General features: G+C 46.7%; 1 protein-coding gene and 1 pseudogene across 1 annotated transcript; both read left to right on the top strand.

The window, feature by feature from the left end:
- Positions 1 to 2,586: 2,586 nt before the first annotated feature.
- LOC101721488 (SRA stem-loop-interacting RNA-binding protein, mitochondrial pseudogene) lies at positions 2,587 to 3,002 on the top strand (annotated as a pseudogene).
- A 4,335-nt stretch (positions 3,003 to 7,337) lies between these two features.
- On the top strand, positions 7,338 to 15,458 carry Mkrn2os (MKRN2 opposite strand). Its single transcript, XM_004870440.3, has 4 exons — positions 7,338 to 7,656; positions 11,257 to 11,306; positions 13,409 to 13,571; positions 15,039 to 15,458. Exons 1-4 carry the CDS (start codon positions 7,439 to 7,441, stop codon positions 15,259 to 15,261), a joined length of 654 nt encoding a protein of 217 aa, XP_004870497.1. The 5' UTR covers positions 7,338 to 7,438; the 3' UTR covers positions 15,262 to 15,458.

Raw genomic sequence — 15,458 nt, 5'->3', positions numbered from 1 at the left:
ATCTGGCTCCCTGTGACATAATAAAATACATTGCAGGGAGTTAGTACATGTACATGACATTTCTTAATTCTTTTTTCTTAATTCCACTATCTCAAAAAATTTAAAAGGGCTTGGGTGTAGAGAACTCCTGGGTTTGATCCCCAGTACCACAATAAAACATTGCAGAAGAATAATACATGCAACGATAGTACAAAATGTGGGAGGAGAATCAGTGAAATCCATTTTTCTAGGCTGTTTGCATTGCTCGGGAAATAATGGCAACAATTTAATGTAGATGCTAATAAATTATGGATGCTCATTGTAATTTCCAGGGTAATCACAGATTAACTTTTAAATGTATAATTAGAAGTGTATTACCAATAAAAATATATATATACAGTAATGGAGAAAAATATAAAGGATTACAATAAAAGAACGAAGAACAAGCAAAGTAATATGAATGGAAAATAAGCAAACGAGATGGTATATTTAAATCAACCATATTAATTTTTTTCTTTGAAATGCTTTACATCAATTTTATTTATTTATTTATTTATTTATTTATTTATTTATTTATTTGACCGGTACCAGGGATTGAACTCAGGATCTTGTGCTTGCAAGGCAGGCGCAATGCCACTGAGCTAAATCCCTGGCCCTAACTATTACATTAATGTAAATAGATTAAACACTTCACTTAAAAAACAGATTAGCTGAGCACAGTGGCGCAATTTCAGGCTCACAGAAAACAGAGGAGAAAAGTGTTGGAGAGCTCCCGCACACCCTCTTTCCCATGGAAGGCCCACCCTCCTTCAACATTCCATGCCACTAGGAACTGCACTGAGATGTCATTATCACCCAAAGTCCACAGTTTATGTTACAATTCACTGCTGTATAGTCTAGAGATTTTGACACATGTAATACATAGTTTCACCTTTTCCAGGGTGTCATCTAATTGGACTCATACTGTAGGTAGCCCTTTCGTACTGGCTTCTTTCACTTGGTGTATTAAGTTACTTTTCTTTTTGCTAAGACAAAATACCCAACACCCAAAGTTAAAGGAGGAAAGGTTTATGTAGCTCACAGTTTGTAGAAGTTTCAGATCATAATTGGCTGGCTCCAAGGCAGAATGGATTGGCAGAGGGACATCGAAGAGGAGAAACAGTTCATGGCAACCAGGAGACAGCAAAAGCAAGCAAACAAGGGACCTTAACAGTGGCTTTCTGTCCCTTATGTTTTATCCAGACTACTTAGGGGAGGTAGCACTCACACCCTTAATCCTAATGTCCTTGATCCTAGCATTACACCATTGTCTTAGTTACTTTTTCTCTCCTTGCTGAATCAAAATACCCAACACCCAGAATTAGAAGGGGAAAGGTTTTTTTGGCTTTCAGTTCGTAGAGGTTTCAGTCCATAATCAGCTGGCTCCAAGGCAGAATGGCACATGGCAGAGGGGCAGCAGTTCATGGCGGCAGAAGACAGCAAAAGCAACCAATCAAGGGAACTTAACAGTCTTTCTGCCCCTTTTATCTTGTTCAGACTACTTAGGGAAGGTAGCACTCACGTCCTCAATCCTAGTGCCCTTGAGCGTAGCATTGCATCACGAATCAATTCCAGCTTCACACGCTGTAGATCAAGCCACCTCTGCAAAAGCCCACCTATGCCTGCATGGCCTTGGGGGGACATCTAGACACAAACCATAGCACTTAGTAATATGTGTTTAAGGTCCCTCCATGTGTTTTTGTGGCTTGATAGTGCATTTTTTTCAGCACCAAACAATATTCTATTATCTGGGGATGCACTATAGTTGTCCACTCTCCTGCTGAAGAACGTCTGGGTGGCTTCCAAGTTTAGACAATTATTAATAGAGCTGCTCTAATATCTGTGCAGGGTTTTGTGTGGATGTATGTTTTCATTCCTTGGGGTAAACACCAGGAGCACAGTCGCTAGGTTACATGCAAAGTTTTATAAATGGCCAGACTGTTTTCCAAAGTGGCCACACCGGGGCTGGGGATGTAACTGTGTAGCAAGTGTATGGCCCAGGTTCCAATCTCCAGCACTGCAAAAAACAAAGTTTCCATAGCATTTTTGCTTTCCTATCAGCAATAAATGAAAGTTCCTGTTCCATATCCTCCCCAGCATTTGGTGATGTCAGTTTTTTTTAAAAAAATTTAACCATTCTAGTGGGCAAGAATTCATCACCAGAAAACTTTCCCTGTAAGAAAAACTAAAAGTAGTCCTTCAGGCTGGAATCACAGGGTGGAAGACAATGACCAAAATCCATATGAAGAATACAGAGAGCCAGAAAGCTGCCTAGTTAAGGAAGATAAAAAGATAGCATCATGCATTTTGGGTGGAGTGGAATCTGAAACATTATTTTTAAAAATAATCTCATCTGGTTTGAAATTAAACTGATATTAATCTGACCTAGATTGTTATCAATTAATATATTCATTGGAATCCCCAGAGTAACCACTAAGATAATAAACTTCTAAATATACAGTAAAAGGAAAAAGAAAAACCTTTTGGGAGGCTTTTTTGAGACAGGGTCTCAATAGGTAGCCCGGGATGGCCTTGAATTCATACTTGTCCTCTTGCCTCAGCCCCCTGAGTGCTGGAATTACAGGTGTGTGTCACCACATCTGGCTAGAACAAGGGAATTGAAGAGATAGCAGTGGGTTCAGTCTAAAGATGGCAGCCTCCGTAGCGAGGGGTGCCCTGACACTGCATACAAATTTTACTCGGCAGGTTGCTTTTGTCTGGAAAATTCCTTGGACTGCAACAGCCAATGAGCTGAGAAAACACTTTGCTCAGTTTGGCCATATGCAAAAGTGCATTCTTCCTTTTGATAAACAGACTGGCTTTCATAAAGGTATGTGTTGGATTTACTTTACTTCAGAAGAAGCACTTCAGAATGCAGTGCAACATGAAAATCACATAATTGATGGAGTAAAGGTCCACATTCAAGTTCAAAAACCAAAATTTTGCAAGGGGATCAAATATCTGATGAAGAGAAAGATTTCTGAGATGATTAAACCCATTGAGTAAACACAAAACAGAAAGAAAAAAAAAAGAGAGAGATAGCAGTCAGGCATGGTGGCCCATGCTTGGAGGAGGATCATCATGAGTTCAAGGCCAGCCTGGGTTACAGAGTAAGACCCTGTCTCAAAAATCCAAAAAGTAAACAAACAAACCTATAAGCACTCAAAATAGATCCCCAAAATACATGCAGCTAAAACCGGCAGGACGGAGGAGAAGAGACAGGTGAGCGGGAGGTGAAGACTTGGTTCCTGTTCTGGATGGTGGACAGAACAGCCCACAGCAGACATCTTCACTCGCCAGGACTCATGGGCATCAGGCAAGACCAAGTCACAATGGAGCATGGGTCTCCTTGGGTGCAAGCAGCTTGCTGTCTAGGAAAGCTAGACCAGGTACTCTGACATTTTTGTGGTTGTCCCCAAGGCCCCTAGGCTAAAGGTGCAGCAAGACACAGGCCTCACAGGAGGAAGTGGGCCAGGAGAGCAGCCCCCAGGAAGACGTCAGGACCTTGCCCTCCCCTTCCTCTCTTTCCTGGCTGCCAGGAAGTGAGAGCTTCCTCTGCCATGATTTCTGCCTCACTGGGCCCAGAAGTAACAGGGCTACCCAACCCTAGACTGGAACCACTGAAACCAGGAGCCAAAATGACCCTCCCCACAAGCACTGGGGATTGAACCCAGATCCTTAGCATTGAGCTACATCCCTAACCCTTTTAAATTTTGAGACAAGTCTCACTAAATCCCTAAATTGCCCAGGCTAGTCTCAAACTTGTGATCCTCCCGTCACAGCCTCCCAGAGTGCTGGGATTACAGGTATGCACCACTGTGCCCAGTTTAATATTCCTCTTTTTATGTTGGTTATCTCAGATAATTTTGTTACAGCAACAGAAAGCTGACTAACATAACCATAAAACAAGTCTCAATAAATCTAAAAGAACTGAAATCAGCCCCATGTGGTGGTGCATGCCTGTAATCCCAGCTATTTGGAAGGCTGAGGCAGGAGGATACCAAATTCAGGGCCAGCCTGGGTAACTCAGCAAATCTCAACACTTATTGAAAATGAATAAAACTGGAGGACTCAGACTTCCCAATTTTCAACACTTTTCACAAAGGTACATTATTCAAAACTGCTGTCCTGGGACAAGGGTAATCCTAGAGATAAATGAAATTGAATTGACAGTATAAAAATAAACACATCTATGGTCAATTGATTTTTGGAAAGGGTGCCAAAGAGCAACAGAAAATGTTTTCACTAAAAGGTATTGAAACAACTGGCTATTCACATGACCAAGAATAAAGTCGAACCCCTATTCATATGTTACTCCAAAATTTAACCCAAATGGATCAAGAACCTCGATGTAAGAACTAACACTATAGAACACTTAGAAGAAAATGCAGGTATAAATCTTCATGGCCTTGGATTAAGCAATGGATTCTCAGGCAGGACACCAAAAGCACAAGTAAAAAGAAAAAAAAATTAACTTTAGCCAGATAAACACTGCCTTTGTCCTTGGGCTTTGGATCTCTCATCTCTGTGTGCTGCTTCATCCATTCCTACCCACATGGAGGTGCAGCTGCTCTCTTCCATGTTTCCACATTCCAGGGATCTCTGCTTTTCTCCAGACAGGTGACCAGGTGGGGGTTAGAAACAGCAAGACCTGTTTAGTACAAAATGGAATATGACACGTACTTGAGGTTCTCCAACAACTACTGAAATGTTTCTCCTGCTGCTGCACTCAGGAGAAAATAGAAGACATCTTGCAAGATTCTAGAAAATTATTTATCCAAATGCTATTTCTGAAAGAGCCATTAGAATTATGTAGGGTTTTTGAGCCAGGACCTTGCTACTAGCTTCGGTGAATCTTGAACTTGCAATCCTTCTGCTAAAGCCTCCCAAGTTTTGGGGTCTCAAGCTGAGTCACTGTGCTTGGCTTATGCTTATTTTATAATAGTAAGATTTTTAAAAATAGACATGGTAAGAAAGTTTGAAGACCCATGTTAAAAATGCTGGTATAGGGCCGGGGATTTACCTCAGTGGTTCTGCCGCCTGCCTCGCAAGCACAAGGACCAGAGTTCGATCCCTGGTACCAAAAAAAACCCCAAAACAAAACAAAGATAAAAATGCTGGTGTAAACTGGGCATGGTGGCAGACGCCTGTAATCCCAGCACTTGGGAGGCTGAGGCAGGAAGATCGCTGCAAGTTTGAGGCCAGCCTGGGCTAAATAGTGAATTCAAGGCCAATCTGAACTACCTAGTGAGACCCTGTCTCAAAAAACAGAACAAAAAAACAAATTATAATGCTGGTATATTAAAAATGTTTATGAAGACATGGCACCTCTGTCACTTTTCGTGAGAATAATAATATTTCTTTCTATGTTTTTCAGGGCTAGGGATGGAACCCAGGGCTTTGTCCATGCTGATGCCTGCTCCCCCACTTCACTGCACCCCAGTCTGAGAGTAAGTCTCCTAGCGTAGGTAGCAGTGGCCTGCATATGAGGCCCACTCCTCAGGAGTCTGAAATGGAACAATCAAGTTCAAGACCGGTCTGGGTTATATAGTGAGACCTTGTCTCAAAAAAAAAACAAAACCAACAACAAAAGGACAAAAAAGCAGAAAACAATTTTTCTTGGTGTGGGTGTGGTGAAGATGAATATACCCTCAGTTGAGAAAGTAGGTGCGCCTCTGTGGTAACTGCCCACATAGCATGCATAAAGCCTTGGGCTCTAGCCTGGCACTGAGGCCAAAGCTCTGGTCCCTCTAACAACCCATGAGTAATAGCTGTGTGGCCCATATAAATAATGAATGACCGGGGTCCTTGTCACCAGAGCTGGGTGACTTGCCATAGCTGTCTGCCCTCACTGTAACAGGACACAGCTGCCCAAGGGTTTCTGAGGTCTTTCCAGTTCCGTGACTGACAGTTGTTCTTGTGTGATGTGGCTGGCCATGCATTTCAATGTCCTGCAACTTATTTCAGTGCAAGTGTATCATTACCCATCTGGGCTCCTCCACCAGGCCCAGTCCTGGCCCCTTTGGCCTCCCATTTGTGTCATCAACCAGACTGAGGGTACAGTGCAGGCCATGCCAGGAGTCCTGCATGTTCCTCTGGAAGTGAGCCCTGGGCCCCAAATGAGAGAAAACCCTGATTCTAAAGCTGTAGTTCACAACAATAAGACAATTCTGTATAAATAGCCTGGAACTTGCCATAGCTTTACCCCAGGGAGTGGAATGTGGCAGGTGGGAAAAGGCATGAGAGAAAGGAGGGATACTATTTTTTTCCTTGAATATTTTCGTGCAGTTGCTTCAAGGTATTTTAAAGTTGAAAAACAATATGGAGCATGATGAATTCTCACCAACTGAATTCTCCAATAGAAACAACACCAGGTTAAAGAATCTCAGAAGAGCCCCAGGCCCAAAAAGCATCACCACCCTGTCCAGGTTAGGATTCCCTGCCTAGGCTGCCACGACCCAGGTCTCTCATCGTACAATTCAGTCTCTGTGAGCAGGATTGCTGCTACAGTAAAAAAAAGTCTAAACATGGTACCACAGAAGTAACGACTTGACTCGTGCATGCAACAACAGAACGGAACAACATTATCTAGGAACATAGAAATACTAGTCAGGGAACATGACACTCACATGCAGTAGGCATGTGATATGCTGCTGGGGACAGAACCCAGGGCCTCACACATGCTAGGTAAGGGCTCACCACTATCCCGAAAATAAATAATAAACAAACAAACAAACAAATAAATAAATGTTAGTTCCCAAACCCAGGGAGCTCTTGGATTAATGGGAAAAATAAAACTAAAGGACTTATTGGGCTGGGGATTTAGCTCAGTGGTTCCGGCACCTGCCTCGAAAGTGCAAGGACCCGAGTTCGATCCCCGGTACCAAAAAAAAAAAGTTATAGTCTAAAAAAAAATTTTTTTTAATAAAAAAAAATAAAAATAATAATGGGCTTCTGGTCAAAATATAAATCCTGAGCTGGCAGTGCAAGAAAAAACTGGAAGAAGCTGAGAAAAGCTGCACAGAAAAACAGAGTTTTTTGGGGTTTTTTGGTACTGGGGATCAAACTTGGGACCTTGTACTTTTGAGGCAGGCAGCAGAACCACTGAGCTAAATCCCCAACCCAAAAACCGGGTTTTGAGAGATGAGCTGGCTGTCATCAGGTGCAAAATGTACAGGGCCTAGGAAGAAGAAACTTGGCCATCAAGCACAAATGGGAACTAGCTCTTTAAGAACCCAGTCTTAGGTGGCCTGGTTGGTTACTGGTTAACCCTACCTGGCTTGGCTCCAAGGCCTTGGGGTGCCCTCTGTCAGGTTCCTAGGTTACTCAGCAGTTCAGTGGCTCACATTTGCCGGCCTGCCATGTAAGGAGGAAAAGGAAGTCTCCAAACCCTTTCCTGGTGGCCTGGGAGGCAAACACCATGTACAGCATGGAGGCTGGGAAGCCTTTGATTAAATTCAACCACTGTAAGAGATCCATCTACAGCTTTGGGGTGCCAGGGTGCTGCCCCCTCTGCCGGGAGGCGCTGGGCTCAGCAGAGCTGGCCAATGCCCCGGTCAGCATCTCCAACCCCTTCACCAATGGGCACCAGGAGAAGTGCTCCTTCCTCCTCAGACCGACCCAGGGCACATTTCTCAGGTACTGCATCTCCTGAGTGTTGCATTGAACGGCACAAACTGGTCCTGTGTTAGTCACCATGACTTCCTTTTCCTAGTATGTAGAAGACAGTATGAGGTTTGGGGGGCTTCTTTTGGGGCTTTGGCTTTAGATCCTGATGTGTAGGGCAATTTATTCTATAGAAATGGGTGTGCAGGGCTGGAACGAAGTGCAGAGGTGAGTGCTGGCCTTGCAGGTGTGAGGCCCTGGTCCTCCCAGCACCACACACACACACACAAACACACAAAGATGGCTCAAATGCCATCCGGCAGTGAGAGAGAAGTACAGGAGATATGCTAAGAGGCTACTTGCAAAATCCCACCTCAAACAGCACCTTCTCTGCAGCCAGGAGGGGTGGCCAAGAGGGAGTGCAGCACTTACAGACTATTCTGTGTGGAGTTGGGTTAGGCTGAAGCCAGCCAGGTTTGGTGCTGTTTGCTTGGAGTTTTGGTGCTGGGCCCATGAGCGAGGCAGGCGCTCACCACTGAGCCACATCCATCCCTAAGCTGATATTGACAGCTGAGGCCTTTCCAGTGCAGATGCCATCTGGCTTTGATTAACAAATCAAAAGAAAAAAAATAAATCAAAAGAAAGGATAATGCCTTGTTGTCCCTCTGCTGTGCAGAATTGGAAGTAAAGGAGCCAGGATTTTAAACATCATGCGTATTACTGGATGATGCATGTGCCTTAAGAAGTGCGTTCAGTCCTCTGTGTAGCTACAGGGAATGACCTTTGAAGGTGACTCCTAATTCTTGCATGCCTCTGGGTGCTGGTTTGGTTTACTGCTTTTTCCTGTGGTGTAGGGAGGAGATGTCTCCCTACCTTGCCAGGCTGGCCTCCAACTCCTAGGCTCAGGTGAACCTCCTGCCTCAGCCTCCCGAGTAGCTAGGTCACAGCCCGCAGAGTGCTGCTGTCTGGGTGCTCACACTTTCTAACTCCCTTGATCCATTCTTTTCCTTCTCTCTGGGCAAGAAGTAAAACAAAGTTCGCAGAAAGGCTGGCCACACACTGGGTGCTGAGCAAGCTGTATCCCGGCCCTTCTAGGGGCACGATAGGACAGCTGAAGCCAACTGGCCCCAAGGCCCTTTCTGAGCCTCTGGTCCGGGCCTGGAGGTGACGGGGCTCTGTGGTAGCATGCACGCTGCCAGCTCCCAAGCCTTCTCAGCCCCTCCAGTGCCAGAGCAGCCACCCAATAAGCAGCAGTTCAGGACTGAGCAGGGTGTCAGGGAAGGAAACAAGGAAGCCAAGAACCAAACCTGGGGTCTGGGGCAGCTGCAGCTCAGACGGTTCCTCTGACCAAGTCAGGGCAGCCACCCATGTCCTCCATTGTCTTCCTGTGTTAAAGCCTAGGAAGCTTGCTTTAATGAGGGGCCATACATCCAGCGGATCTGGGTTCTTTCTCTCCCTCTCCCTTCCCCCTCCCCTCTCCCTTTCCCCCTCCCTCTCCCTCTTCCTTTTCTTCTCTAGGAGTACCAGAGCTTGAACTCAGGGTCTTTGCAGTGAGCTATATCCCCATTCTAACTCCTCTTTTTGTAGACAGTTCTCACTAAGTTGCCCAGGGTGGCCTCAAACTCACAATTCTACCGCCTCAGCCTCCTACGTAGCTGGATTTACAGGCACACACCACTATTTTAGTTTATTTCTTTCCGCTAAGACATAATACCTGACACCCACAGCTTGAGGAAGAGAGGCTAACCTTGGCTCACACTTTGTAGAGGTTCCAGTCTATGGCAGTCCGTGGTCAGCTGGCATGGCAGACAAGAAGTAGACTGAAAATGGAGGAGCTGGGTAGGGAGAGCCACCCTTCTAGGCCTTGCTGCAGTGCTGGCTCTTCTAACCAGACCTTGCCTCTCAACAGCAAGTCAGCTCTAAACCCCCAAATCCATCACCTTGGGCCAGGGATTTAGCTCAGTGGTTTCTCTGCCTGCTGCGCAAGTGCAAAGACCCGAGTTTAATCCCTGGTACCAAAAAAACCCCCAAAACAAACAAACAAAAAACAACCAAATCCATCACCTTCCAAAAGCCTGCCTCTGTGTGCATGAGGCTCTTGGGGGACACCTGTATATAAACCATAGCAATGACCAAGCCTATCAACTTTACCATTTTAAAAATTACCTCTGGCCGGGGATTTAGCTCAGTGGTGCCGCCGCCTGCCTTGCAAGCACGAGGTCCTGAGTTTGATCCCCGATACAAAAACAAATAAAAACTACCTCTGTCTGGGCCTAGTGGTCACCCCTGTGATCCCAGCACTCAGGGAGGCTGAGGCAGGAAAATCACAAGTTTGAGCCCACCCTGAGCAACTTAGTGCCTTAACAAGACATTGTCTCAAGATAAAAATTAAAAAGGCCTGGGGATCCAGCTCCATGCAAAGGCCTTGGGTTCCATTCCCAGTACACACACACACACACACACACACACACACACACACTTGCTGAAAGGCTTAGGATACACCTGTTCGCAGTTGCAGACACAGGGTACAGAAAGTGCTGTGTTCAGTGTCCCTGAATTTGTAAGTGACGACCTGGGAGTGCTGTGGAGATGACGTGATAGGGCATTAAATTGGTCAGCATGTGGACTTGCAAGAAGGAGAACACCAAGGGGCTGGGGTAGCTCAGTGGCCAAGCACAGGCTTGGCATGCACAAGGCTCTGGGTTCCCTCCCCACCACCACAAAACTTCTGGTGTTGATGAAGAGTAATGTCAGGAAATGAAGGAGCAGCAGGAGCGGCCACAGCTATAAAGCAATACAGCTGCCGCACCTGTGGAGCTGAGGTCCGTCCCACCCCACCAGCCCAAGGCCAGGCTGTCAGCTCCCACAGAAGGAATGGAGGAGAACCAGGTACTCCTTCGGCTGGTGCAGTGGTGCATGATGCAATCCCAGCTGCTCAGGAGGCTGAGGCAGAAGGATCTCAAGTTTGAGATCTTGCTAAGGCAACTTAGCAAGAACTTCCTTCTTTCAAAATGAAATTGTAAAAGGGCTGTCCAGCACTGCCGAGGTTCAATCCCCAGTACTGAAAATAATAATAATAATAATAATAATAATAATAATAATAAGCAGCTCTAATCAATTTCCAGGCAGGCCAGGTGGATGCTGAATTCATATTCTAGTAGGGCTGGGCTTCAAGATGCCAATGAAATACAGATTTGAGGCAGTGCCATGGGAGCATTTCCTACATCAGATGCTCATCACTCAGCCGCGTCTCAAACTTGGCTTCCACTCACCTGGAGCTATGGCAAGGCCTGGTTCTGTCTCCAGAGCAGGCCTACATCACTCCCTTATTTAATTTAATTTAATTTTTTTTTGTGGTACCGGAGACCAAACTCAGGACCTCGCACTTGTGAGGCAGGCGTGCCACCACTGAGCTAAATCCCTGGCCAGCTCCCTTATTTTAAATACCAAGGCTTCATGCCAAGCACATGTCAACCAGACAGATAATAGAGCAGTGCAGTTGTGCTCACCCATTGTCCCAGCTTCTACACTGGCTGAGGCAGAAGGATTGCTTGAGCCCAAGAGTTTGAGACAAGGCCTGGCAACAGAGAGACTCCGTTTCATAAAAGAAAAAATAATACTTGTTTCTTTCAGGGAGTATGACGGAAAGTCCGATCTTCATGTTGGAGTAACTAACACAAATGGTGAGTGCATTTTTCACTTTCTTTTCTAACTTAAAAATAAAACAACACAGCACTGAGTGTGATCTCAGTCACATTCAACTGGTGATTCCTCAGTGCCTTGGTTCTCCTCCTGCACGCTGGGTGGGACGGTGGCCCCGACACTGCCTGTGTGGAAGCCTTGCTCCTTCCCGGTGCCGAAGCAGAGCCAGGGCTGCTGCATGCGGAGCTTGGGCTTAGGGTACCATGTGCCACAACCCAGCCCCCCCGAAAGCGTCAGTGCTTTCTCATTCAAAAGCCTCACAAACTTGCACACTGTTCATTGGGTGTAGGAGAGGAAGAAGAAATAGACATCCAGAGAAGTTGAGTTGCCCAAGATCTCACTTCCTGAGTCCAAATCAGATTTTGGGTTTTTGTTGTTGTTGTTTTTTTGAGACAGGGTCTCGCTATGTAGTTCAGGCTGGCCTTGAACTCATGGCAATCCTGCCTTGGCCTCCTGAGTGCTGGGATTACAGGCGTACTCCACCACACCTGGCCCCCAAATCAGATTTTGGACCCAGGCCCAATTCCCCAACCCTGTGGTAACCCAATACCGTGGGTTCCAACATGCCTGGCTTCAAGAATAAAAGAAGGGGTATAACTCCTCAGCGTGTGTAGGAGGCCTACAGGGGTTCACTAAAAAAAGGAGCCAGGTGTGGTGGTGCCCACCTGTAAACATGGCACCGTGGGAGGCTGAGGCAGGAGGATTGAAAGTTCGAGGCCAGCCCTGGGCAATTTAGCAAGACCTTTTCTTAAAATGAAAAGGGCTGGGGATGTAAATATGTGTAAATATATGAGCCGAGGGTGTAGCTCTGAGATCACAGACTCTGCAACCTGAGACGCCAACATTCTCCTCAGTAGCAGAAGGGCCCAGGCAGAGCTCTTTTCAGGAAGCAGCACAGGCACCTGGGTATTGTCTTTCTTTCCCCATGGAGACAGGAGAAACTGATACCCTAAACTGAAACCTAGAACTGCATTTTAAGACTGCATGTGAAGTCATTGGTTCCACCTATTTTCATTTTTTCTCTTGTCTCTGGGTCTCATGATGTTGCCTAGGCTGGCATTGAACTTGAAATCCTCCTGCCTCAGCCTGCCCAGTATGACCATGCCTGGCTTGTACCACCAACTGTTGTCAGGGGTCCACCCCAGCCAGAGGCTTGACTCTACGGGTCCCAACTGTCTGGATTTGGTGAAGCAGAAAATGTGTTACTTTCAGTTTGGCCCAAACCAGGAGGTCAGTCAGCCTAGAAATCTGTCTTTCCTGTCTGGACGCCAGTGTTAGGTTACTGGGAAGGACCAGTAGGCTGTGCATGCAGCAGTCCTGGTGCTGCTGGCAGGATGTGGGTGAAGTGTCTGGGCCTGTATGAGATGAGGCTGGTAAGGAAAAGCAACAGCGTGTATGCTGGAGGGCTGGGTGCTTCTGTAAACATGTACTAATAAAAATTTTAAAATTAGAAAAAATAAAGGAGCCCCTGTTAAGCCCCCTTCTCTCCTTTTTGTTTTGACTTTTTTTTTGAGACAGGGTCTCCCTATATAGTTCAGGCTGTCCTTAAACTGGTGGCGATCCTTCTGCCTCAGCCTCCTGAGTGCTGGGATGACAGGTGTGTGCTACCACACCTGGCATAATTTGTAAATAGAGAGCTTCAAGAGAGACATTTGGAGATGATTATCCAGGCACTAATTTTTTGCGGGGGGGGGTGTGTGTGAATGCTGGGATGAACCTAGGGCTCAAGTCTGCTAAGCCTGTGATCTGCCACCAAGCTTCACTCCAGCTCCCAACTGTCTCCCACTTTGTGGGAGCAATGTCATAGCAGGTGGGGCAAGAACTGGGGTCCCTGAAGGAAAGGCTATGCTGCTAAAGTGAGGGGCTGAGCCCACATCACTCCCATGGCTCTAGGCAACTCTGTCTCCCTCTCACTAGAGGGACGCTGCCTCTCATGCCTGCACCTGTGCCTGCCCCGACCACGGTGACGTGAGGAAGGTGTGACCCCGCTCTCCACTATGGACAGTCCCTGAGTTTCTGCTGTCCTTTGGTGGGTGCTCCCTGCAGACACACCCCTCCTGAAGGCTGCTGGTTCTGTCTGCAGGAGTGGTGTACAACTACAATGGGCTCGGTGTGCAGCAGGACAAGACAGGCTGGGAGCAGAGCCTGGCTGTGCCACTCCTGCAGCCTGGGATGCTGGGGCTGCAAGATCAGTGGGACAGGTACCTGGAGGACTTCTCAGCCTGTGGGGCCTGGCTGCCGCACAGGTATGTGAGTGATCTCATGGTTGGGCTGGCCGCATGTAGCACCATGGGGACATGTGGCAGGATGGAGTGCAGCAGGTTTTCTGCAGGAGCCAGCACACACTTACACAGCAAAGCCTCGGCTTTGGTGGAGGGGGGGTTGGGTGGTGCTGGGGGTGGGACCACTGAGCTGCATCCCCACACCTAGCATTTAAGAGCTGAAAGGATCAGAGCTGTCTTGGTCAGCTTCCTACTCACTGAGACACAATACCTGACACCCACAGCATAAAGTAGGAGAGGTTTCATTTGCTCAGTTTCAGAGGGTGCAGTCCATGGTCAGCTGGCTGAAAGGCATGGCTATCTTGGTGAAAGGGCCTGGTGGAAGACAGTGGATCCTCTTGTGGTGGCCAGGAAGCAGAGCAATTTGGAAAGAGCACCAGTGATGGGTGCACTCTTCTGAAGGACCAGCAAGGACCATGTCCTCCAACCAGGCCCTACCTCCTCTCAGCACATTCAGCTGTGGACACCAGGATTAATCCTAATACAGCACTCCACGATCCAGTCCCCTCTCCAGATGTGTTGCAACCTGGTGAAGTTGACAATTAGGATGAACTGTCACAAGAGCATTGCACTCCATTTAGTTGGTATTTCATCTGTTTAGTTGGTATTTTTACACATATAAAGCAAAGCTCACTCTTAAAGAGTAAGCAATATTGGTCCAGGGATTTAGCTCAGTGGTTCCGCCACCTGCCTCGCAAGTAAGTGCAAGGTCCCAAGTTTGATCCCCAGTACCAAAAAAAAGATTAAGCAATATTTAAAATGTAAAAATATTTAAAGCTCCAAATTATTTTGGTTTTAGAAATGTTGCAATTAATTTCTCAATTCCTTTCCCCAACACTTTATTTTATTTTATTTATTTTTGTGGTATTGGGGATCGAACTCAGGAACTTGCACTTGCCAGGCAGACATGGTACTACTGAGTCACATCCCCAGCCCTCCTTCAACACTTTAGAGGATGTGTAGAGCATTTATAGGTTTCAAGGTTCCTGAGGCTTTCCTTTAATGGGTTTAGGCATTGTGGGAGATCATAACCTTAGGTAGTATTCCACTTCTCAAATCTAGAATCCCACACCAGTTAAGTTCTTCCAGTGGACAATTTCCCCACATCTGCATCCTGAACACTCTGTGAGTGTCTCCTGTCCGTCCCCCACAGCAAGCAGCTCATGATGCTAGTCGTTCCTCATAACCTCTCCAAGCTCAACAGCCAACTGGGAACCAAGTTCCATTAATGAAGTCCTTTTGCAGATTCATGGCCTGTTCCTGAGTCTTCTCAGGAGCCTGGGGTGGTGATATGTGCCTGAGGTCCTGGATACTGCAGAGACTGAGGCAAGAGGATTCCTTGGGCCCAGAAATTCAAGGCCAGCCTTGGCCCTTCTCTTGAATAAGTCAACAAATTAATCTCAGCCTTTTCTCTGTGCCCTATTTTGGAAGGTATGAGGAAGACCACCACAACTGCTACAGCTACACCCTCACATTCATTAACTGCATTCTGGCCACCGAGGGCAAGGAGAAACTGGACAAGAGTGAGTTCACAGAGAAATATGTGGTCCCGAGGACAAGGGTGGCCTCCAAGTACATCACACTGTACCGGGCTATTGAAGAGCACGGCTTCTACACCGTTGACCATGCCGGCCCTGAGGCTGGTCCCCCTTAAGGGAGCCACTGTGCTGAGTGTGGGGGGTGGAGGAGGTGGTGGGACGCTCTGGGTCCCTACCTTGAACCCACACTGTGGATTCCTAAATGCATCTAACTGTAGCTAATTGAAAAGTGTATGGGCTTCTTTAGACACGTTTCAGCTTATGATGGCCTAACAATTCACGAAATAAAAATCTCCCTGGGTTTTAAAAATTA

This window comes from Heterocephalus glaber, unplaced genomic scaffold (genome assembly GCF_053883595.1).
Source record: "Heterocephalus glaber isolate CG9 unplaced genomic scaffold, H.glaber_assembly_v1.0 deba00001614, whole genome shotgun sequence".
In the NCBI taxonomy this organism is placed as follows: Eukaryota; Metazoa; Chordata; class Mammalia; order Rodentia; family Bathyergidae; genus Heterocephalus; species Heterocephalus glaber.
Note: the sequence above shows the minus strand (reverse complement) of the source record. Positions and strands in the feature narration are given on the sequence as shown.

Coding starts and splice junctions, on each gene's coding strand:
- Mkrn2os (XM_004870440.3), top strand. CDS start 7,439: ATGTACAGCATGGAGGCTGGGAAGCCTTTGATTAAATTCAACCACTGT. Junction 7,657..11,256: donor ACCCAGGGCACATTTCTCAG/GTACTGCATCTC, acceptor TGTTTCTTTCAG/GGAGTATGACGGAAAGTCCG. Junction 11,307..13,408: donor TGGAGTAACTAACACAAATG/GTGAGTGCATTT, acceptor TTCTGTCTGCAG/GAGTGGTGTACAACTACAAT.